General features: G+C 37.4%; 1 protein-coding gene across 1 annotated transcript; it reads left to right on the top strand.

The window, feature by feature from the left end:
• Nucleotides 1-15,431: 15,431 nt before the first annotated feature.
• On the top strand, nucleotides 15,432-16,481 carry LOC139136388 (protein trapped in endoderm-1-like). Its single transcript, XM_070704112.1, has one exon. The coding sequence runs from the start codon at nucleotides 15,432-15,434 to the stop codon at nucleotides 16,479-16,481; it is 1,050 nt and encodes a 349-aa protein (XP_070560213.1).
• The last annotated feature ends 10,458 nt before the right edge of the window (nucleotides 16,482-26,939 follow it).

The following is a 26,939-nucleotide window of genomic DNA, read 5'->3' as shown; positions in this document are numbered from 1 at the left end:
GTTATAAAAGTAGGAGTAGGTGTTCAGTGTTAGGGTCATTGTTATACCAGTAACACTAAGTGTTAAGTACAGTTGTTATACAAGTGGCGGTAAGTGTTAAGTGTTACAACAGTGTTATACAAGTGGCATTTAGTCTATGACCAGGCGATTGTGACCGCTATCCTTACTAGGACTCATACCCAGCACCTGCAATATGTGACGCTTTGCCTAAAACTTGTACTCAACAAGCACATGTCTTGAGAAGTTAGTGAGATTTTCTATATTTTCTATATGACGGTTAGGAACATAATGCTATGCAGGACTTGGTTGCTCACTGTTGTTAAATGTTAATGACTGTGTATTGTTTTCGACTTTTTTGTCGGTACTTTAGTTGTTTTATAGAATTTTTGGCCTTGCATTTGTTTTCTTTCAGACTCTTACAGAGCTTATCCGTGTTATCCAGACAGAAAAGCTTGCTAATTACCAAGCAAGTTCACTGATAATATTGAGACTTTGATCAGTAGTTAACAAAGCACTTGTGTAATTCACCTCAAACTTGATATGTGATCTGGCTGTATGAGGGGTACAGAGTGTACCCAAAGTCACTTATAAGTATCATAGTGCCATAGAATAATTTGCGACAGGGGTTTTTCCACTGGAAAGCATTCTTCATTAAACCAAGATATAACATGAGTGAACATAAGTTATGAGTTATGATAGGTATATACCGTACTCGTTCGAGTATACAGTGGTTTGCGTTGACGCATTGGCATTAGACGAACTGGACATATTGTCTAAATCGAGACGCTGCCAACACTGTCAGTGCAATCTGAGGTGCTTTATAGTATAAGACAGCAAACCAACCTTTTTTGGCTGGTAGATTCCATGAAATTCGTAAACAAAAACTTTTAGATGCCATAATATTTGTACAAGAGTTTTTTGTAAGATTATATAAGCGACATCGAATGTGACATGCCATTCACTGAGCAAGGGAAGACGATTTACGTCAGAGATGTGATCCCTTTTGAGTACTATATGTAATACGTTGACTGCCCAACTGATCATTTTACTTGCGTAGTTTCCTGGGGTTTATTTCAGCTGAATCCATACGATTGGATCGAATGAAATGGTTAATAATCAGTCTGTTGTCATTTAATTTACCAATAGCCGCAACATTACAGCCTCGAGGTGATGTATACGTCGTTGTGTCACAAACTCATAAAAATTGCTGTTTTGCTAGTATTTCATGATTATCGATATGAAATGTTTGAAATCAGAAAAGGGCCAGGCATTGCCCCCCTCAATTAAGATCGCATCGTTTCATGACCGGTTTTAATAAACGTATGTGCAACTTTTACAATTTTTTTATGTCATACAAACTCATTCTTAATAAATTTTGTTCTTTCGAAATATCATTCATGAGGCCATTTTCATTACTTGGCCAGTCATGTGACTTGTCAAGTGAACAAACGGCGATGATGAAAACTGTCTGCAGTTTGTAAATACCTTAACAATTTCATTGATTTATTTTTTATTAATATACCATCCCGTATATTGAAATAATGTAAAGATTTGATTTCGTGATCTGGAAATTATGAGCGTATCTTGCGAAATTGATAACAAACTCAGATCTGTTTGCCAGCAGTTTGCATTTTGGTGGCCAATGGTTTCCAAAAATGAAACGCTGGTCGTTGGCTTTCCCGTATTCCCAGCTGGGGAGTACATGCTTGCATATGCTAGTTGAGGGACTTATGATATCTTGAAAAACTCACAGCAGGCGAGAGCTTTCGTCTGAGCTAAATGGCGCTCTGGTGCGCATGACACAGATACAAAATAATACTCATTTTACAATAGAGAATTTTTTCATTTCCCGGTCAAAGTACGTTTTTAATAGACTAGATAATTTCATTTATACCGTTTTAGTATTTGCATTATGTCACCACATTACTCAATGACAAATAAGATCTTGCATATTATGTCATCTTTTTGATAATTTTCCGTCCATCGATTAAGTTTTAATCTACTGTGAACGTTATATATTTGGGACTTCTTTACTTTGTATCCTACTGTTTTCTTTATCACGAGGCGTCCACCTTTAGTCGATCGTATATTATTTTGCCCCTTAAATTCGACGACGAAACTTGATAATTCACGTTTTAAGTCAGAGGAGACACAGATGCGGTCTTGGGCTTAAAATATACCACATAGTGTACTGAGGATTCCGTCTGTAACAAACGCTGGCACAAGTTTCTTGTAAAGTTCATTACCTATGACGTTGAACCAATATATGCTAAACATATCTTACGCCTGATCGCCTTCTCATGCGTAATTTGAACTGAGTGTTCTTTAAAGATTGGACGTATGTTTCCACCGTCTTGGCTAATTTGAAGCAATCAAGCCTATTGTATCGTTGTTGTAACTACCACCATTTCACCTGCAAAGATCACTAATACTCGTAAAACAATTACCTTTCCCGAATTAACTAAACAATAATGAAAGTTGACTTGCTTAAAAGGCCTGGAAAAACCATCTTATCATTATAAGTAAGAAATCTAATATTTTTGTTATTCTATATGACGTGATTATCATTTAATGATAAAACACCCTTTCGGGCAGATCCATTCTGCGTATTATATTGCAATGCCTACTAGACAAAACAGAAGATAACCTATAATATTACATCGTTCAGTACTTTTTATTTGGTATACATTTTGAGATTATGAGTTTTAAGCTTAGCTTTTTGAAATCAGGAGTAAATATCAGGGAGCACTCTGCAAAATTTGGTTCTAAAGAAATATATTTATCGATACTTTAAAGATACATACACTTCACGAGCTTCAAAAGAGATAGTCTAGAAATTTTGGATTGTAAAATTTTGAAAGTCCAAATTCAGTCCTCGAGTTGCGAACTACCGCGATAGATCACATGGAAACACATCAATTTGACATCAATTTGACATCAGTTTGACAGTCTTCAAAGAACGGAGCTCATTAATACTTAACTATTGTTGTTGTCGTTTCCTTTTACGGAATAATCCCCTTATATAATGACTTCCAAATGTCTGAAGACACAAGAAGATTGCTAACCACGGAATTGTGACGCATACTATCTTTACACAAATTCTTCAATTGAAGCATTTAGAACAACCGTCACAAATAGTTTCTCTTGCATGGTCATTTCTTCAGGTTTCAAGAAAACGACAATATCAAATTGTCAATGTCCAGTTGTCTAAATTGTACTTGTACCTGCAGGTTGATGGCATACCATGGTACTTCTCGGCCAACGAGTAGTCCTTCACCTTAAGGCAGTACGCGCCTCGAAAGTTAAGGACTTAAACTTTTGCTCAAACTTTTCTCAAGGAATCTTTCAACCATACATTTTCAAAATCAAGGATAAAAATTGGGGGGTCACCATGCAAATTTTGTTACCAGAGATACAAATTAACCAAGATTTGCCGATATTTGAATTGAAAATGGACGCCATAAATGTTCCATTTTCAAAAAATCTAGGACGGTCAATTTTTTTTCTTACATCAAGATCTTTAAATTGAACCCCCTCCCCACCCACGAGTGCACACAGTGATGTACATTTTAAATAAATACAAAATAACTTCGATATTTTGAGGTTTGCCTAAAGTTATTATGAACACGTAACCAGAGGTGACTAACGTGAGAAGATGATGGCATGATTCGTGGAAACTTCGGAAGTTTACTCCGAAAAATACTTGAAATTATTTAAAAAATATATTGAATTTTTAAGATACAAATTATCAGCTCAAGGTAAAGGTTAACGTGGACAAAATATTGTCGTAAAACATAATTATGTTATGTTAATTATTCAAGCAGTTTTGTTTATGGTTACCACCATTGCTAGCGTCTCGACTTCTCCGTCTTGAAATAGGCAAACGTTGTCTTAAGTATGTATCTCTCTTCATTTTGAGAATGACCTGGTGTGAGCCGGGGGCATAATGACACTTGATTTATTCGTCGTTTCGCAAAAGCATCTCACAAATTGTCCGTTTTAGTGTAAAATACTGCATTGGGCCTGGCATGCCTCCGTGTGTTCGTTGGCCGGAACACGTCACAAGAGGTTACAGTATACGATAAAGTAATAAGACAAATTAGGACAGAACGTTGAGATTAAAAGTGCTTTGATCGATCGACAAAGACAAAGAGTCGGTGAATTAGGGATGAAATAATTTCAATTAATGACGAACACAATCGGAAAGGAAATATATCTTATTCAAATTTCCTTCGATGTCAAAAGGAGAAAATACTAATTTCATGATGACGTTGCAAAGTCGAGCATATTTGTCAGTAAGTTCTACTTTACACGATGTCTTTCGTCGGGCTGATGTGTTGTCCATGTCGTGCCGATACGCGACCTGTTCGATGCCTTGAAATATCAGTCGGTATTTCACGACAACAGAGAATTTTCATCGCTCATTTGAAGGAATTCTCATTCAGCAGTTGATCTGACATTTAAGAGGCAATTCACTAATTTCCGAAGAAGTAGATTATATTTAAATTTAACCAGGTGACAAACTGTCGTGATCATCGTAAACGCAAATAGCTTGAAGAGTATGGGGTGAGAACACCGCCAAAATTATCTTGAAATCTTTATTTAAACTTATCTCATCATTTTTATTCCATTATTTGGTGATTTGGTCATTTTCACGTTATTATTTGGTCTTTATTATGCGATTATTTGGTGATTATTGCGACATTATCTTGACATTATTACGAATTTATTATGTTAATTCGGTTCTTTTTCAATTATTCGGCATTGATGTCTTGATTGGAACTTATTTCATCATTATTTTGCCATTATTAGGTGATTTGGTCATTTTTATGTCATTATTTGGTCTTTATTATGCGATTATTTGGTGATTATTACGACATACCTTGAAATTATTATGAATTTATTATGTTAATTCGGTTCTTTTACCATTATTCGGCATTGATGTCTTGATTTGGAACTTATTTCATCATTATTTTGCCATTATTAGGTGATTTGGTATCATTTTATGTCATTATTTGGTCTTTATTACGCGATTATTTGGTCATGATTACGACATTATCTTGATATTATCTTGACATTATTATGAATTTATAACGTTAATTCGGTTCTTTTGCCATTATTCAGCATTGATGTCTTGATTTGGAACTTATGTCATCATTATTTTGCCATTATTCGGTGATTTGGTCATTTTTACGTCATTATTTGGTCTTTACTATGCAATTATTTGGTCAGGATTACGACATTACCTTGACATTATTACGAATTTATTATGTTAATTCAATTATTCGGCATTGTAACTTGATTGGAACTTATTTCATCATTATTATTCATTATTTGGTGATTTGGTCATTTTTATGTCATTATTTGGTCTTTCTTATGCGATTATTGGTCATGATTACGACATTATCTTGATATTACCTTGGCATTATTATGAATTTATTATGTTAAATCAGTTCTTTTTCAATTATTTGGCATTGATGTCTTGATTTTGAACTTATTTCATCATTATTTTGCCATTATTAGGTGATTTGGTCATTTTTATGTCATTATTTGGTCTTTATTACGCGATTATTTGGTCATGATTACGACATTATCTTGATATTATCTTGACATTATTATGAATTTATTATGTTAATTCGGTTGTTTTGCTATTATTTAGTATTTATGTCTTGATTTGGAACTTATCTCATCATTATTATTTCATTATTTGGTGATTGGGTCATTTTTGTGTCATTACTGGCCATTATTATGCGATTATTTGGTCATGATTATGACATTATTATGACATTAGCTTGGCTTTCAATTATTTGACCTACTTTATCTGAACTCATTATTTGACCTGCATTTGAACCCTACCCAGAAATCATTGCACATCACAATGGCGGCTGTGATTTGGTCGGTCTCCTCGGATAGAGAGAGGAAAGCGGGCTTTGTGTAAGCTTTAAAGCGCAGCTCAGCATATCGCGTATCTAGAATAGTTGGGCGTGCTCGAAAACAGAGGTCGACCACGATTTCGGATTAAAAATCGATTGTTTTCGGCGGCGGAACTGGGCGCTCCATACTGGAAGCCAGTGGGCTGTCGAGCAGCTGTCGACAGCCCCAGCCCTGCCACGTAGACTCTCGTAGAGCCACTAGCACCATCGTAGTTGATAGCGCTTTTAGTGTTGTAGAAAAGGGCACTAAAAACGCTATCAACTACGGTGGTGCCTGTGCGTAGAGCTAAAAGGTGTTATTAATACCCGAACTCTATCATATAAATCGGCCCGACACGGTTTACATCATAGGGCACAGCAATGGTGGGGGCCTCGACCTCCACGCCTATCTGCCTGAGTCTATGAAACCCATGGCTATACGTAGCTGTGGGTCGATCCACTGTGGTGTTTTCTGACCGGATTCCTGCCTTTTAAACTTTAGGCTGGTTTTGACTTTTACGATTTTGTGGTGGCGGGGTTAAAATAGTAAAAGTCAAACCAGCCCGTAAAAGGCAGCAATCCCGTCTGAAAACACCACAGCTATGGACCCACAGCTAGGCTATACGCATCGAGGCAGCATTTTTGAGCTTACTCAATTTTAATAGAGCCGTCTTTTTAAAATTGTGTCCTAAACATTGTGTTTAGAAAACTTCAATGTGATTCCGAACGATTCCTTTTTTGAAGAAAACGTCGAACCTTTGTAATTGAAATATATAAACCATGATTTATCAATGTGATATATATATTATGCTAAATTACAATAGGCCTAAATCATTTATAGGTGATTAGAATGGCATGATGTAGGCCTAAACAGGGCGGAACTTTCCGATTTCCACTGTACCCGATTATCAGAACTTACTTTTAATTTTCTTGGTATAGTCTCTGAACGTTTTAAAAGAAATCCGTTTCTCATAACTGGCTTCACCAAATGTAGAAATTATTGCGGTTTTTCAATATGATTTGAGTTGGGCCGGTGATCGTATATCTTTCATTTGTACTTGAGTACAACGCGTCTCTATACATGCTATAGCCGAGATATTGAGATGTAAGGTTTTGAAATCATTTTTCTAGACGATGTTATATGTAAAATTAAATAAATTTAACAAACAGGAATGATATCGTACAATATTTGACAAACAATTTATATGGACAGAGTCGGTTGCAAAAATGTCAACAATAAGCAGGGAGGAAATTTTAATTCCCGTGAGTATTTCAATATAAAACTTCCAAAAGGTAAAATATATTCGTACATTTCCAAGAATTTTCCATAACTGATGCATCTTTGAAGTTACGGTTACAGGTAATATTTAATTTCTTCCTATATGCCCGTGGTATAAAAATTGAGTACTAGTGTGTTTCAAGTCCTCGCATACCGTCCTTCCCGACATGTTATTTTCAAAAATACTCCTTGCAGTAAATGTTTATTTGTTTTAATAATTGCAATGTCATGATAGTGATACTGTACAAGACACGGCACAATAGCTATGTGTATGGCGATGCTTCGGTGTATGCAGTATGTTTTATTTGCCTAATCAACACAGCAAAAAATACGTACAACTTGCAGCTTGAGGAAACAGCGACTGCATGTTCGGCCGTGTGGACTTGATAAAAACAATTGTTTTCGCTATTAATATCGCGCTCTGCGGAAGAAAAACAACATCGCACAATCGAAAGGGAAAACAAAAGAAAGAATCAAAATCGTGCATAGGGAGACAATACAGTTTTAAAGGTTGGAGTCCTCACAACGAATCAACATACTTCTTTACGGGGGAAAAGTCATAAAGTTTCATGACAAACAACGCAATAAAAAGTCGTTAGGTTAGCGACCGTGCCCCTATGAGTTTACGATAAAAATAACATATGTTCGCGAATAGTTCCTGACAAACAAAAATGTAATGTGGCATACGTATGATAAGACATCTTCATTGAACGAATATTTCCTTGATACTTATCACCGGCTTTTCAGACTGTAGCATACAGATGCAACTCTAAAAGAAAAGCTGTATGCGGCCAACACACAGCATCGTACGCAGGGCAAGCAAGAGAGTTGCCGACATCGACGGTTATTTACGAAAAGTGAATAAAAGACTGGCATTTTTGGAAGCGATCGAGTAGCTGAGGTAGGCAGGGATACGACTTGGGCCCAAGAACGCTGAATTTCGGCAGTAATTTGGCTTTTTACGTCAAGTCCAAAAATGGATTTGAAGTCACCAACTCTACGTACGGGTCTTTGCAGGGCTGTGGTGAGCGGGGCGGTTAGCCGTAGCGGAACACACAGCATCGTACGCAGGGCTAGTAAGTGCCTAGTCTGGCAGAGACCCTGCGATTCGCGTTCTTCCCTGTTGGAACACGCGCGCGCCCTTCAGAGACGCGACGCGAATCCCAGGGTCTGGACGTTCTTGCAAGCGACCGGTCGGATTTCTGCCTGATCCGGGTACTTTATAGAACGCCACACACCCGTTAATCAAAACAAATGACAAGTAGCATAGCCAAATAAAATTAAAAATTAAAAATAAAAACATACTGCGTATGTAGGTCTACCAGTTTCTAGAATATATTCTCTCCACCCCGTTAGATAGGTGTTTCTTTTGACGTCACTACCCTTATGAATATTCATATCTTTGCAAGAACCGACAGTCGCTGTGTCTGGCAGCGCGTGCTCACAGCTGCGCAGCCTTCGAATGCAGGCCCATCGCGGCGCGCACAAAACAAGGCACAGCGATTGTGGAGAGTCTAGGCTAGTAACTGCCTAGCCCTGCGTACGATGCTGTGTGTTCCGCTACAGCTAATAGCCCTGCTCACCACAGCCCTGCAAAGACCCGTACGTAGAGTTGGTGACTTCAAATCCATTTTTGGACTTAACGTAAAAAGCCAAATTACTGCGAATAGCGTTCTTGCCGAAATTCAGCGTTCTTGGCCCAAGTCGTATCCCTGCCTACCTCAGCTACTCGATCGCTTCAAAAATGCCAGTCTTTTATTCTTTTTTCGTAAATAACCGTCGATGTCGGCAACTCTCTCGCTAGCCCTGCGTACGTACGCAGTGTACGCTGTGCATTCCCTGTGTGCGTTCCTGACACACAGCGTACACTGCGTACGTACGCAGGGCTAGCGAGAGAGTTGCCGACATCGACGGTTATTTACGAAAAGTGAATAAAAGACTGGCATTTTTGGAAGCGATCGAGTAGCTGAGGTAGGCAGGGATACGACTTGGGCCCAAGAACGCTGAATTTCGGCAGTAATTTGGCTTTTTACGTCAAGTCCAAAAATGGATTTGAAGTCACCAACTCTACGTACGGGTCTTTGCAGGGCTGTGGTGAGCGGGGCGGTTAGCCGTAGCGGAACACACAGCATCGTACGCAGGGCTAGTAACTGCCTAGCCTATAGGTATAGCTATGGAGACATGCCACCGTCGGCTACCCCCACCACAGCCCAGTTCCGCCGCCGAAAACAATCGATTTTTAATCCGAAATCGTGGTCGACCTCTGTTTTCGAGCACGCCCAACTATTCTAGATACGCGATATGCTGAGCTGCGCTTTAAAACTTACGCAATGCCCGGTTTTTTCTCTCTGTCCGAGGAGACCGACCAAATCACAGCCGCCATTGTGATGTGCAATGATTTCTGGGTAGGGTTCAAATGCAGGTCAAATAATGAGTTCAGATAATAAAGTAGGTCAAATAATTGAAAGCCAAGCTAATGTCATAATAATGTCGTAATCATGACCAAATATCGCATAATAATGGCTAGTAATGACACAAAAATGACCCAATCTCCAAATAATGAAATAATAATGATGAGATAAGTTCCAAATCAAGACATAAATACTAAATAATAGCAAAACAACCGAATTAACATAATAAATTCATAATAATGTCAAGATAATATCAAGATAATGTCGTAATCATGACCAAATAATCGCGTAATAAAGACCAAATAATGACATAAAAATGACCAAATCACCTAATAATGCAGAATAATGATGAAATAAGTTCCAAATCAAGACATCAATGCCGAATAATGGCAAAAGAACCGAATTAACATAATAAATTCATAATAATGTCAAGGTAATGTCGTAATAATCACCAAATAATCGCATAATAAAGACCAAATAATGACATAAAAATGACCAAATCACCAAATAATGGCATAATAATGATGAAATAAGTTCCAAATCAAGACATCAATGCCGAATAATTGAAAAAGAACCGATATAACATAATAAATCATAATAATGTCGTAATAATCACCAAATAATCGCATAATAAAGACCAAATAATGACATAAAAAAGACCAAATCACCAAATAATGGCATAATAATGATGAAATAAGTTCCAAATCAAGACATCAATGCCGAATAATTGAAAAAGAACCGAATTAACATAATAAATTCATAATAATGTCGTAATAATCACCAAATAATCGCATAATAAAGACCAAATAATGACGTAAAAAATGACCAAATCACCAAATAATGGCAAAATAATGATGAAATAAGTTCCAAATCAAGACATCAATACCGAATAATGAAAAAGAACCGAATTAACATAATAAATTCGTAATAATGTCAAGGTAATGTCGTAATAATCACCAAATAATCGCATAATAAAGACCAAATAATGACATAAAAATGACCAAATCACCAAATAATGGCAAAATAATGATGAAATAAGTTCCAAATCAAGACATCAATGCCGAATAATGGCAAAATAACCGAATTAACATAATAAATTCATAATAATGTCAAGATAATATCAAGATAATGTCATAATCATGACCAAATAATCGAAAAATAAAGACAAAATAATGACATAAAAATGACCAAATCACCAAATAATGGCATAATAATTGTGAAATAAGTTCCAAATCAAGACATCAATGCCAAATAATGTCACAACAACCGAATTACCAAATAGGTTTGTTATTATATCAAAATAATATCCAAATAATGATCAAACAATTGCATAATAATGGCACAATATTTACATAATTATCACAAAATCACCAAAATAAATGGAATAATAATGATAAGATAAGTTTAAATAAATATTTCAAGATAATTTTGGCGGTGTTCTCACCCCATAGAAGAGTGCTTTGTTAGATATCTGATCATAAAAACACGATTGGAACTAATTTGGGATAATTGGATCCTGAATTAATGTCAATTTAATCTGCAAACGTACTCTTATCCGCTTTTTTTACATTAGCATTTAGCCACAGGGCACCTAACACTTTTGAAAAATTTGAAAAATATGAAGATCCACTTCTCCCCAAATTAGTTCCAATCGCGTTGGAAGTAAAAGACAAAATGAAACTCGCATCAAGCGACAATTAGAATGAAATTAATGTTGAGAGCAAACAATACTGATTCATCGCCGTAACACATGCAGGTTAATTAAAGTCACTTATAATCCGAGCGTGAGAATGATGTGTATATATATATATATATATATATATATATATATATATATATATATATATAATATATATATATATATATCAGGTTAATTAAAGTCACTTATTAATCATCCGAGCGTGAAATCTATATATATATATATTATATATATATATATATATATATATATATATATATATATATATATATATATATCAAAACATTAAGTGGACGACGGAGCGCAGGTCGCGATGAGCGTACGTACACCATGTACATGAACGTATTTCTATGTTTTTATATTAACGAAAGAATGCGGTTGATGTGGTCGCTTGCATTGTGACGCTCATACAGTCCAGATGAGCCAAATTCAAGCATTCAAGTGCCACGATTCACGTTTTACGATTCAAGATACTCTATTCTTGTTCTGCAGTTGAAGCTAGAAACAGATGCATTTTCAATGGAATTTAATTTATCGATTTATACACAGGTAAATCACCATTGCGACTTAGAGGCCCGCCATACGTGTGCCTAAGGATTCTTCACGTAGGCGCCTAGGTTATGACAGTAAGGGACTGGACAAAATTTATAGGGAGGGAGAGCAGGTGTATTTGAAAATAGTGGCCCTTAAAAAGTGTTTGCAAGAAAAAAGTGACCCTCCCCAATTTCCATTAGCAGAAAACAGTGACCCTCCCCTATGTGTCACAATCCATATCAATAATGTTTAGACCCTTTCTCTTACGGCCATCTCAGATTTTTTTCAACTTTAAAGTTGACCTCATACCTATTAAAATTTATCAATTAAATTTATTTACAAATTTTTTTTAGACCATAGGGGCCAGGTTCTTATGTGGCAAGTTTCAAGGTCACAGGCCCTGTCAATTTCGAGAAGAAGCTTTTTAAAGTATTATTTTTCAGAATTTTCTATGACCTTTGACCTGAGATTTTGTTCACAAAAGGAATTAGAGAATGAGCAAAAATCAGAGTTCAGGCAAGTATGGATCATTTTACCGAATTACATTTCACTTTGGTTTATTTTGCCATTTAAAGTCCCCACCCAAGTTGGGTCGTCGTAATTTACCCATTTTTCCTACCCAAGGCGGACCCGCAGCTGTCCGTTGCGGGGTTGACCTTTTTATGATCCGCATAGACGCAGCCTACCCCGCCACAGACAGTTGCGTTTCTACACCCACCGTTAACCTTACCTGTGAATTTGAATCTGTACCACAGACCTTCCAAACACAGGGCATGGACTTGTAGGTGAGGCGCTTAAAATAAAATTCTTTGTTTGCCGTCCGCGTTCAAGTTTTCAGAGAAAATTAAGATAACAAACACAATGTTAACACTATAACAAATAAAAGTATTATATAATTTTTCGAAAAGAAACCAAATAAAAAATGAGCTTCTATGTTAATACACGTGTGTTTTTTGTCTGTGCTTGTTGTTTTCCTTGGCTGGCTGGTAGGTTTCTCAAAAATCCAAGCACGGCAAACAAAGAATTTTCTTCAAATGGCCGAAATGACATATTTTAAAGCATTCAAAGAGTAACGCAATACGCTATTCTATCCAATATTATGAGTTTATTACAAAACTTTATATGTATCGAAAGCTGAGCATTAATTTACGGAAACAAACTTAGTTAGAACGTGGTAGCTGGTATTGTACAAACGTTTTCGTGAAAGTGCGTCCGAGTCGTGCCTAACATACGATTCACCGGGTAAGTTGAGCCGAAACAGACTTACGTCAGCTATGCGATCCATCTAACCCCGACTCTTTTCAGTAGTTGCGCTATATCTATGTGACATAGGTAATGCATGGACTGCCCGGTTGTTTAACTTGTGATGCTTCCTGAGATTGATGGCAGATGAAACCTTACGATCGAATCCAACAAGACGGTCATCCACTGGGGTTTCACGAACATAATAATTTTACTCATTACCGAAAAACAATAACCTCGGGAAGATGACTACTTATTTGTGCCGTGTACGCTACAAAAAATAAAACTTGTTATGCGAGCATTTCGTGATTGATTGTACAAGTAGCACCATGACCTTTTCGATAAAAGCACGTGCAACTTTTTTCGGATCGCTGTGCGTCGTACAAACTTTTCAGGCTTACAGTGCTCAATATTGTATAGTATCAATTTTGCTTGATGAAAATAGCATTTCAAGAGGCCTTTTCCATTAGCCGGGCTGGTCATGTGACTTGTCATGTGAGCAAACGACATACAGTATGCCTTGTTCAGAGTTTATGGCCAGTAAAGAGTTTATGACCAGTTAATGACCAGTTGGTAATACGTATGCAATTTCATCTATTTGATACTATTGATCAATTACTTGTATTGAAATATTTCATTGAGGGGCTAGTGTGATCTGGCAATCATGAGCGGATATCGCGAAATTGATGAAATCCAACAGCTTTTTTCTTATTTTGATAGAAGTTAGCATTAGAATAACCCTACAAGTTCCGAAAATGATGGCCTCGTATTCAGAGCTACGACGAAGGAGTTCTAAACTTTTAGTTATGGCGGCGCTTCTAGTTGAATAATAACAAGTGATAGCAAGGGTCAGATCGCAATTTTTCATTGCTCCCCAAAGAGATGGTGCTTATTACTGCAATATTGACGAGGCCCTACCAGAAGGCTATGGCGCCTGAGTAAACGATATCACACCTCGAATTGCCGCCGATCAAATCAGACACGTCCGTGAAAGATCAAGTTTTGACACAATCTCTGTTGGGCTACTGGTCCGCCTATAATTTCGTAGTTGCATATTAACTGTTGACGTCAATCATGGCATTTATAAAAATACTGCAACGAGGTATCATTTAAAGAAACAAACAAAAAGTCAGGTTAGACAGCAAATCTAGGCTGATGAATTGGATTCATTGCATGCCGTCTGCTTAAACGAAAAGTTACGGATACTTTGATAAGCTACTCAGCGTTTTGTCATGTTCATAAACAAAGCCAATTGCTGCTGTGAACTGCGAACAGCTTCGCGACGTCACGGACGATGAGTTGATAACTTTGGAGCAATCTTCTGAAATTAATTGAAAATGATACGACTTCGAGAGTATTTGCTGTATGACCGCTTTGTCGATCAAGGTCCATAATGAGATTTCGATAAATTGTGGCAATGATTGAATTGTAGTATCACGTGACTTTGAATGGACGCCCATCGAATATTGCATAAATCTCTTAACCTACAGGAAAAGAGACGGTATGAAGTTAATAAGGCACATCAGTTCACAGTCATATTCTTTGATAATACTACATTTTTGCCAGCTTCAAACGCCAAAATATCGTCTGTGACATCATATTAAGATCTGTGCGGAATAATTTGGACTGGGATTGGTCGATTTAAGGGAAGTATGCGATTTCCAACAGGAACTGAGTAAATTTCACCGAATGTACTCAGTGCGTGACGATAGTCAAGAATATATAGTAAATTTAAACAGTTTCTATCGGCAAGTGAGGATGACTTTGAATAAAGATTTAACTAATAACGCTCTCGTGTATGGTCAGTTCGAAGAAAAAGAACCGCACGACATTCGTCTGGTAGTATTCACCTCGAATGTGAAAGACAAACTTTTACTCAAACTTAACAAAACTATGAAACTTTCATCAGTTCTCTTATCAAATAAAAAATAAAAATCATAGGTCACCTTGCAAATTTAGTTACCACAATTCAGTTTACCGATATTTGAAAATCAAAAGGCCACCATCTTTGTGTTAACACTGAAGGGAAAAATATAAAAATTCGATTTTCTCAAAATAAGCAAAGTGGTAACTGTAATTACCCAAGAGCTTTCAAATCAGCAAACAAAAGCTGTAGATCAGAAATCCAAGTAAAAAAATTGAGGATCCTAATCCCCGGGCGTATTCTACGTATGAGCCAATAATATGCATTATTGATACTGCTTTATTATGCGAAACGATGAGAACACCAAGTCAGCTTATTAACTATATATCCGTTGCCTGCTGCTATAAAAAAGGATGACCTGCTTTCTCTGATACAGATGATTTATTGATGTCATACAGCATATCAGAAGTTCATACAGCCAGCTTTTAACATGAACAGCACGTTCGAGAATTCCACCCTCGGCGGTGAAGACAGCGACGGCGTGGCGGCCAAGGGGGTGTACACCTGCACCATCTCAACGCCGAGCAGGATATTGGTGGTCGTTCTGTGCAGCGTTTTCGTGATTATCGGTCTCCTGGGTAACGTTCTGGTCAACTTTGCCGTGCTGATGACCAAGAATCTACGGACTCTGGCCAACAGTTTCGTGCTCAGCATGACGTACACAGATATCGTCTTCATCACCTGCGTCATCATTCCCATCCTCGACTCGTACCTCCACTGCCGTATGCGACTGCCGTACACGCTATGCGCCTTACACTTTTACCTGAATCCAGGGCTGGTCGGTGCTTCGCTGTGGCACGTCACTTTCATATCTTTCAACCGCTACCTCCGTATCGTCCAGCAGAACTCTTACAAACGATTGACCACTACCAAATCCACGGTCGGCGCCATACTGGTGGCCTGGGTTTTACCTATAGTGATCTTCATACCGTCCTTCGTCAGCCCAACGCCGATGATCGGTTATTCAACCTCCTCTCTCCGCTGCACCCTCCTCCCACCCCAGGGAATGAAACAACAGTTATTGCTGATCGTATTATTGATCGCACTGCCGAGCCTCATCACCATCGTTCTCTATTGCCGCATATTTATCTACGTGCACTGGAATAGGCTTAAGATCCAACAGCACGGGCAGGGTAGCTCAGCCATCGGCAAGCACGAAATTCAGCTCTGTAAGATGACCGCCGTAGTCTTCGTGGTTATCCTCCTGGGCTATCTGCCTTATCCGATATTCCGCATGATTGACACTAGCCACAGCGCTCCGCCGGACGCCCACCTGTACCTGACGGCTCTGTATCTGGTAGCCGGCTGCGTCAACCCGATCATCTACGGCGTCATGAACACCAGGTTCAGAGATGCGTATGCCCAGATAATCGGAACGCTCCGCAGGGGTATAATTAACTCGAACTCGTCAAGTCATGGCGAGCAAGAAGGCACGACTGTGCGCACTGTCACCACAAACACCAGCACATCGCAGGCCTGAAGCTTTTGAACTTCATTTTGTTGATGAGGCAAGTTGTCTTTCTTGCCTAGAATACTTTTTCTGGCGTTTTGCTTCAGCGCCAATTTACATGTTTTCAAAGAGATAACGGTGTGACGAGCAATTATGCAGGTGTTAAGGAAACTTTAAAACAGCATTTGTACAAAGTTTTACGTATCGTGATATGTCAAGACATTTTGAAAAACCTAATAATGTTTGATTTAATATCGTATCATATTATCATTTTCGTGAAGTATATAGTATTTTCATAATTGTGATTATCAGCGATTTCTTTGCCTTCGGGGTGTTAGCAGTAGCAATAGTCGTTTTGGCTGCCATCATCATCATCATCATCATCATCATGATTAAGGTAGTATGCGCCTCGAAAGTGAAAGACTTAAACTTTTGCTCAAACTTTTCTGAATGAACCTTTCAACTATTCTCTGACCAATTATACAAATCAACAATAAAACCAGGGGGTCACCGTGCAAACTTTGGAACTAGCGATACAAATTACTTAACATTTTGCGATATTTGAAATTAAAAATGGCCGCCATCTCTGTGTTAACTGTATGGGGGAAAACACAATTTCAGATTTTCGGAAAAAATAAGAAGGCAAAAGTTTTTCTTTCTCCAAGAGCTTTAGAATGAGCCCCAACAAGAGGTAGATCAGAAAAGAATTGTAGAAATTTAAGAGTCCGAATGTCTGTCCCCCGAGGCGCGTTCTACCTTAAGTCCTGTACAGTTTTGACGTAAAAGTCTCACTGAAAACGAGAAAACAGAAGAGGGGATGACACTCCAATAAGAAAACTGTACGATATTCACAGCTCGTAGAATCAACTTTAAGTTTGCCGAAAACATTTCGCGCGTTCATAGTTCGATTTTCGATGGCACTGAAGAAACGTATATTTAGCAAAGAAACATTGCAATCTGTATCATTGTGATTCTTGTATTACCAAACTGTCTCGTGCCTCAATTAATTTCTTATTCCCTCAGAAATTGCAGCGAGGGTACATTAAGCTAAGAAGAAACATTTTCTTTCGTCTTTGAAACGGATAACCGAGATATCCAAGTATCTTTACAATGGAAACGTAGAGGTACACTAGGGTCGACATAAAATATCATAAGAAGAAGCAAGAAAATGACAATTTGGTCGTCTTCTTTTCTTGAAAGTCTTGGGATGTTACATGGATGGACACATTGTAAAAATATTCTTGGTGTTCACCGAATAAAAATAAAGCACTGTCCACACGTGCCTGGTGTCAAATCTTCATTTATTAGAGTAAGCTTCTCGCCCTGTTTCTTGATCTTGCTGAAATTCTCAACGTTGGCGACGCGTGCGGGGTTGGGCTCTACATGTGTGTCGTTCCTCCCAGGAGTGCGGATCCATCATTTTGAAAATGACTTCAGATGTGTTACGTACTTCTTGTATAAAAAAAATATACAAGAATATTGAACGATTTCGTATTATATTCATATAATGTACATAGTAACGGTGAAAAGATAAGAGCTGAATCAAGATTGCGAAGAGCGATTTGATATCGAATATTAACCTATTTTTCAGTGGTTAGAAGTTAAGCCTTGGGGACAACAAAAGAATAGAAAATACATTACCGCACCGTCACAATGCTTAAATGCAAATCGGAAGTCTTTGTGAAGTTAAACTACAAAAAATAGATTTGTTGGGCTCCATGTCATTCGTTTTTCTTCCTTGAGGCAAAATACAAAGCCGACATTATCAAGAATTCGGCTGAAATCCTACTTTACGCAAAGTTTTGCCAATACACCGATGCAGGCACCACTCCCATTGGAAACATTTTGAACGTCTATGAGTCATCGCTGAAGCCTATACAAAATGGAATGTTGAAGTTACATTAAATCGTCCCTTCCTCGTGACAACTGCCACATGTCTGCATGATTGATGTGTATGGCCAGGTCCATCAGATCTAATGCAGTCATTCTTAGAGCGTCTTACTTCTGTAATATGTAAATTAGCATTAACTGTGCAAGCTACAAAGTCAAAGCCAACTGTTCCTTTCATTTACATAAACAGTTTAAAAGTATGAGATAGATTTTATTTGATCCGATGAGCTGTTCTGAGAGATATCGCGCCAGCGCGAGTTAAACAGAGAGAGAGAGAGAGAGAGAGAGAGAGAGAGAGAGAGAGAGAGAGAGAGAGAGAGAGAGAGAGAGAGATACAAACATCAGCTCATGTGTGATTAAAAAATTACACTATATAAGGTACGTATTTTGTTTTTGCTGCGCAGAAGAAGAACGTCTGACTTTATTCATACTATCAACATCTTAGAGAAGAGGGGAGCTGTACTTTTAATATTCATGGTGGTTGGAGTAAATCGAATGTAGAATTTATTGTGTGACAATCCCTTTTCTTGTAGCAGTGTCTTATCCCAACATGTCTCTGGCTTCCCTGTAAATGGAAATTCAAACACATTTGCACAGAACTTAAAAGTAGTAATTCAAAGATTATCGATTGATAAAATGATATGAGAGGCTGCGTTGATGTTACCTATATATATATATATATATATATATATATATATATATATATATATATATATATATATATATATATATATATACCCGTATTAATGGCGCAAATTCAGTGTCACCATCAGGTACCGCCCTGCTATTACGGTGTCACTGTCACTGCATACCTGAGCAGTGATAGAGCTCTGACTTTGATGTACTTGGTATTTGAAGAAAGAGTTTGGGTCAAATGACAGTGAAACATACTTGTACACAAGATCAGGCCAGAGAGTAACACATGAAAGACAGGAATCTTTGAATTCTGGCATATGAGAATAATCAAATAGTAAAGAAAAGATGGGGACTCTTGTCATAAAATAATACAAAAGTTAAACTTTGAATAGTAAAGACTAAATGAAAATCTATGTGACTAAAGTTGCCATTATTACACCCAAAATTTCAGAGATTAAAACATTTATCTGATGGAATATTTGTGATAAGTTTTAGTTGACTTTTATGAATCGAATTTTATTTAATCTGTGCTCCATTGAATGTAATCCCTGCATTTCTTGATAGCTCGAATATTTGAAAGAAAATATGCAGATTCTATATAGTTGTTGTGCGTCAACACAAAAGTGCACTGATATATGATTCATTGCTGATCAAGGTATTTTACATCCGTACAGTCTCCATCGTTTTAAGCTTTCCTTTTCAAGCATGTCAAAAACCGACCATTTTCATGCCATGCGTTACCTTTCCTTACAACGTTGGGGTTCCTGTTTTAACCGCATTTCGGTTTGGTTAAACACCCTATTGAAGCCGGCCATACTCACTGAAAAAAGGGTTGTTGAGTCGGTGCCTTTGGTGATTTGGGTGGTAAAAGATAGCGATTCCCATCCCTCAGGCTTTCAAGTGTCTCTTCAGGCAATTAAAGTACTCGGTGCCAACGATCCCTTACGTTATACAGAATAATGTAATACTTTCCCTATATGCAAACTTCGAAAAGTTGAAAGAGTTAAATTAAAACGATGGACTGAGCCAGTAGAGACGAGAAATTATTTCACTTGTTCTGTTTGGCGAGTCAGCAATTTCAAGAAAATTTGTATTGAAAGCACCAATTACAGTATCGTTAGAGTCTACTGTGTTACACGATTCACTAATCATACTGCTGCACTGGGTACTGTATGTTATTGTGTGTATAGGTATAGGTATAGTAGGTATGCGTGCGTGCGTGCATGCATGCATGCATGCATGCATGTATGTATGTATGTATGTATGTATGTATGTATGTATGTATGTATATATGTATGTCTATGAATGACAACCATTCACTCAAACGAGGCTCAGTCAGTATCTCACAGGAGCTACGCATTATTAAAAGAGAAAAAAGTCAAAATTGTTGCATAAATACGAAATAATCAAGGATTGCTCTCTCCTGTGGCTGTTCATGTCGATGTATTTGTCACCAAGGCAATCACTTCTTTTAATTTAAATCACGGTTCACGATGGTACGCTAGAACCGTGTGCATTTACTGATATTTAAAAATGTATTTAAATATTATTTAACAATATTTAAACAAATTTAAAAATGTATTTAAATATTATTTAACAATTTTTCTGCAGGGCGTTCCCTTGAGCATTCACAAAATGCATCTATGGTAACGTTGCTTTATAATTTGTTCGAGTAGAATCTCAGTCGGCTATAAACGCACCCTTCAGCTAGTAAAAGATGAGAGAAGACTAACTTTTAATGACATGAATTATCAGAGTATCAACATTTTCGCTCGAAACTGCGTCTTAAAAATCAGTACCAAGGTCTAAAAGCGTGGCATAGTGTATGTTATCCTCTCTTTCCCTCTCTCTCTCTCTCTCTCTCTCTCTCTCTCTCTCTCTCTCTCTCTCTCTCTCTCTCTCTCTCTCTGCGAAATATCAGAGTCAATCTTAGATCACTGAATCCAGAAGACTTGTTGGGAAACGAAAAGTGATATCTTCATTAAATGACACCTACAGGCCGCATCCTCATAACTAGATACCCTGTGGTATTCGCTGCGTGTGTTGATAATCATTATTTTGTATTCTCTTGCATACTTCCGGGGATTTTCTTTTCTTTTCTTCCTTTCTGGCAAGATTTATTTTAAATGCAGCCAATTGTACGTATCTGTCTCATATCTTTGAGACTGATAGGATACTAAATTCTTCATTCTATTGCCAAAAACAGAACTTGCCAGGTGTTATTGAAATTTGAAGTACGGGTAAAATGAAGACTTAAGTGCTAACCCGGGCATTTTTGCCAAAAATGTATTATGGGAAAATGAATTCTTCCAGAAACATTCAGTACAACTGACGTTTGATTTCATTAAAATTGTTCCTTTTTGAAAGTCGCAAGACTACATATGTTAAATTGGTGGGTATGGCTCTCTCACCTTGGGTTATGTTTAAATGGAAGCCATGCCATGCATCGTGATACGACATCAGACACCCATACCGAGGTATTACATAGTGATTTTTGGAATGTCATCCCGACCTCAATGATATTAAGAATGAATTTTGCTCTGCTCTTCCTGATGGTTCACAATGTGAGGCAAAAACCTTAATGGATTTCGTATCAGACTTGCGAGGCATTTCGTGTAGTCAGTTGTATTCCATATATTTGGAACATTGCCACAAGCATTAACACTGCATGGTTCTACGATCCGTATCTTTAAAGGATTCTTTTTTTCCAAAAATTCTAATTCTCAGAACTTAGATACATTGACCCTTTTGTACAATAAACAGTTGCAGAGAAAATGGTTAAACTTCAGAAACAAAATGCCTAAGTCCTTACGCCGACCTAAAAGTTTTTTGCATACAACACGATTGCAACTAATTTTGGATAAATGGATGGTGAAGTAATGTCGGTTTAATCTGCAAATGTAAGCTTATCTCCTTTCCTTTTTACATTATACACTTGTTTTTATGAGTAATTTGTAATATTGCAACATTCAGCTATACGGCACCTAACACTTTTGAGAAATTTGAAAAATATAATGATACAATATTCCCAAATTAGTTCCAATCGTGTTCTACTGATGTAAGGTTTTGGCTTACTTCATTCTCTCAGCATGAGAAGTTATTTTTATTTTTATGTTTATTACTTTTATTAGTCGTCCAACAGGCGAACCCGATTACGAAAAATATTACAGCAGTGTGTTGTCAAGTATGCATATTTTGATATTTTTAACATAAAAATATGGAAAACGGTCAATACAGATTAATGCCATTGGCCTTAAATTGCTTAAGATTTACAAATTTAGCGTAAAGGCCGCAACATACCAGTAAACTTTTTAAAGACATAAGGAGACACCTGTGAAGCAGAGGAGACCATGGTGAAGTAATGTCGGTTTAATCTGCAAATGTAAGCTTATCTCCTTTCTTTATTACATTATACACTTGTTTTATGACCCGAAAGAAGGCGAGTGGACAGCTATCTGTTTTATAATGGGGGAGGGGGTTGGGAGTCGTTTCATTAGTACTATATCTGTTGGACTTGAGAAAGAGTGAGGGACACTAACGTTTTAGATTTTTTCACCCTTGCCTTGCCAATCACATTTCCATAATATGAAGCATAATGTATCCCATGTGGCATCGTAGCGACGAAATCCTACCGACTTAGATGCAGACAGGAGGTGGAAGGGTCTTTTCCTTTCCTGTGCTCTCGCGCTGTATGGACAGAATTAAAAGTTCCATTTCAGCCGCGGAGAAGATGGAAACCACACAACCCTTGATTTTTTTAATGTCTTTTTGCTTTGAATGCCTTAGGCTGTAGTTATCGGATAAATATTGTTTTGACATGACTGTAAGCAATTACATCTGAGTATGAATCCCATTCAGTACGTTGTAGCTTCCAGTGGTGCTATCAAATTTTATATTAACAAAGCACACAGAGGATACAAATGAAATGAATCTCTAAAGCTTCAAATTGCATAAAAAAAACTTAAGATAAACTGCTACTGCAACTGTTCTATTTGCTCGATGTCATGAGAGATTGTTTGTTATTGTAAAAGGTTTTGGTCACAATGTATGAAGACTTCGCCATTAAAGAGCATCCCTCTGCATTCGCCACTGTTTGTATGGAGTTCAGGTTACGGACGGTCCGACCTTTAACCTAGTGCATTCAAATGCCAAACCTATCCTCATTATTTGATAACTGTGGGCTTGGGCAAAACCGTTAAAAGTGCCAACACCGATGGTATGGTTTGATGTGGATGGGGATAAAAGATCTAAACCCTTTACCGGAGCTGGACAATTCTTCGTCCATCTTGTACTCTATTATCCCAATAATATACACATAAGAAACAGCCAATACAGGCATTTCTATTGATGAGGTTGGTACGAAACTTCAACAGGATGTTTTACCAATTTCCACCTGGGTTTCAAATAATGCCATGTCAATTAACACTACCAAGACAAAATGTATGATTATTGCTTCTCGTCCGAAAATCAATCACTTGTCTGATGAGAATGACACTCTTGATATTCGAATCAATGACACTTGCATTTCTAATGTATCTACTCACTCCCTTCTTGGAATCGAGATTGACAGTACTCTAACTTGGGATGCACATATAGACAACTTGTGTAAGAAACTGTCCATGCGGATAGGAGTACTAAGAAAACTGCGACCTTTGACACCTTTGAACCCCTTATGTTAGTTTACAATGCCATTTTTCTTTCTGTGATTGACTATTGTTGTACAGTTTGGGGTAACACTTCGAAAACCAATTTGCAACGAATTTATAAACTTCAGCAAGAGCTGGTAGAGTGATCTTAGGAGTTGATGTAACATTTTCTTCACGTTCTCTTCTGACAACTCTCCACTGGCTGCCTATAGACTTCAGAATTGACTATTTTATTGCAGTCCAAACCTTTAGAATACTACATGGTCTTGCGCCCGATTATTTAAATGTGTTTTCTTACGTATCTGAGATGTATCATTTTAACACTCGATGTGCTAGCAATGCTAATTTATATGTTCCTTCTTTCAACCAGCAGCTGGACAAAGATCGTTTGCGTATCGTGCAGCGAGCCTTTGGAATAATATTCCCTCTTCCATAAGAAATACGGAAAGTCTTGCACAGTTCAAAGTTCATTTACGTAACTTTCTACACACTAAATTTACTAACGAAGGCTCCTCACTGGACTAGAGTTCCGTATTATTCAGCCTTTTTGAGACTTGTCATGTATTCTTACTGCGTAAAAATTTGCTATTTTTTGTATTTATTCCTTTTCCCTGTACTTTGAGGGCTCTGATGTAAATTACAATATTTACTTTGTAACTCAGACTACCCTCTGTAAATAAAGTGTAATAATAATAATAAGAAACAGCCAATGATGTAATCACCATGCGATCCATGTCTAGTTTTGGCATTTTATTAAGTGCTTTCTCCATGACGTTAGTGACACCATGGTATTGTCTTTAGTTGTAGACATCACGAGCACTCTTAATTATGAACAAAACTACACATCATAATCAACCATGAGCTTGCTCTCCGAAAGAACCATGTTTTGTTATCCCCGGACCACGTTGAATTGAACCGATATTCGGCTGGTAAACAAAGTACTAATTATGTTCAGTGCCCTGTTATCGTTGAAATATTCATCTCAAGTTTACGGAGAAAATTATAACAATGCAAACAATAGGATGAACAGTCTGTGTTTCTAAACCTGATATTGATCTTTCCGCATGTTGATCTGAGTAGATGAAGAAACAGCATGGTTGAAAATACAGAATAGTAACATCAAAACCTACACTGACAACAGTTTCAGTCACTCTGACATTCACACACTGGACAAGGGCATTTTACGGCTTCAAACTTCATGTCAATTACGTTGACCTTCCTTTACGCAACCAACTAAAACTCTTCACTTTGCTGTCAAACAATTGATGCAATCATGCTTTGGGCAACTTTGCATTTATTTGACTTATAATTTGCCCTAAGCACAATACCGTGGTCTCTCGTATTTTCCATGCCGGGGACTGATTTTGCCTATAGCGATATACGGACTGCACAGGTGCCGCACTATTTTGTTTTGTAGATTTATGGTACTCGCTGCATCCAGGCTTTCTTATACCCCCTTCAACATCAGAATACCAGCCTTCGCCGGCTCCAACGCGCTACCAATTTGGATCGATTGAATAGGATGTTATCTTGCTGCCAGATAAAACAAAACGTTGCAATTATTCCTGCTATAAGATTGCTGAAAGGAAACCACAAGCCAGGTTTCCGATATCTGTAATTTCAGGAATCACCACGATCCATTCCGAAAATTCTAACTACCCTGTCTTCGTCGGTCTTGCTTTGCTTAGCAAGGGCGAGGACTCTGCGGAGCTACCATGTGCCACATAAATGTTGTAGCTAATAAACTGAATGCAAAATATATTTTTTACGGTTCACTGAAGGCAGGACAGGTGCCAACTACTTTAATGCGAGGTGTGTGAAACTAAGATTCAAACAAAAAACTACATGTACATAGAGGGACAGATTAGACATTTCATGCTAGTAGCAACAATCTCTAAAATTTCATTTATCACACAAGTTGAAGATTTTCAAACAGAAAGTAAAACAGATGAATCTTATGCATAATTGCAGGAAAGTCAATTATCTATAAAAACAAACATGTGAAGCTTATCTGACATAGCACACGATTAAAACTCTTGAACTGCCATTTTGAATGTCTATACCTGGTACATGTGCCATAATATGGCATAATTTAAAATCACTTAAGACTAAAAAAAAACAACAAAAATGTGTCGAATAATCAATCAATCTTTTGCTAAATGCTGTACCACACAAAATGAAATATGCAAAGGAAAAACACTGCTGTGGGTGCTGCAAAGTCATGGAAAAGCTATAGCATTGACTGGCACAGACTCATATGTATGATGGTAAAGTTGCGGGAATAATCCTACTGTACAACCAAGAGGTTATGCCGTCTGGTATCAATGGAGGAGGGTGATTGTGTTTCAGGTAGCGTGCCCCTTGAAAGTGAAAGACAAGCTTTTGCCAAACGTTCCTCAATGAAACTTTCAACCATTCTCTTACCAAATCAAGAATAAAAATCAGGGTTTATGGCGTGAAGTTTGGTACTAGAGAAACAAACAAATTTACCTAATATTTACCGATGTTTGTAATTCAAAAAAGCTGCAATTCCTGTTAACTCTATAAGGGAAATAAAAACATTTGGTTTTGGAAAAATTAAGACGGTTACAGTTTTTTCTTTCTACAAGAGCTTTAAAATGAGCCCCCACAAGTGGAAGATCAGAAAAGAATTTTAAAAATTTAAGAGTCAAAATATACCCCTGGCCAGGCAAGAATCCAGTGTATACAGCACTTACTAACAATAAATACTATGTAATGGGTTAAGGCAATAGATCCAAAAACCTGGTATAGGGGACTTTAATAGTCTATACTAAATCCTCTGAATAATATCTTGCCCACTCTCTCTAAATTTTGCACGGAAACATGATGTAATTTTCAGTTTAAATACTGATACCAGCATTAAACACAGTAACGCTACAAAGTATTTACAAAATGTTATGAAAATGATGATGGGTCACTGGGCACTATGACCTGTTTTTTCGAAATACTTTGATCTTGATATTACCTTGGATGCCTAAGCAATGGTTTATGACATCTCAGCACCAACTGGAGTACATTGGTGAAGTGATGCACTGTACAAGGTCTTGCCCATGCAAAAACAGGACAATTATCATAATTATCAACAAAGTCATAAGCCCCGATGAGAATTTGTCATTCATATTTGGCAAGAAGCTGTTGTGAAGGAAAAAAAAAGAGTTTGGGCACTGGGAAAAGTGACTTTTCTACCAAGGTTTGCTCAGCAGCTTGGAAATGCACTGAAAATGTACACAACATTGTGGCTAAAATAGCATTGTTTTACATCATCACGATTTTGGTTGGTTTCATCTAAATTTGT

This window comes from Ptychodera flava, chromosome 7, assembly GCF_041260155.1.
Source record: "Ptychodera flava strain L36383 chromosome 7, AS_Pfla_20210202, whole genome shotgun sequence".
Lineage (NCBI taxonomy): Eukaryota > Metazoa > Hemichordata > Enteropneusta > Ptychoderidae > Ptychodera > Ptychodera flava.
The sequence above is the reverse complement of the archived record's forward strand: the minus strand, read 5'-3'. Positions and strand labels throughout refer to the sequence as shown.

What these genes read in the sequence shown, in the direction of transcription:
- LOC139136388 (XM_070704112.1), top strand. Translation starts at nt 15,432, where the DNA reads ATGAACAGCACGTTCGAGAATTCCACCCTCGGCGGTGAAGACAGCGAC.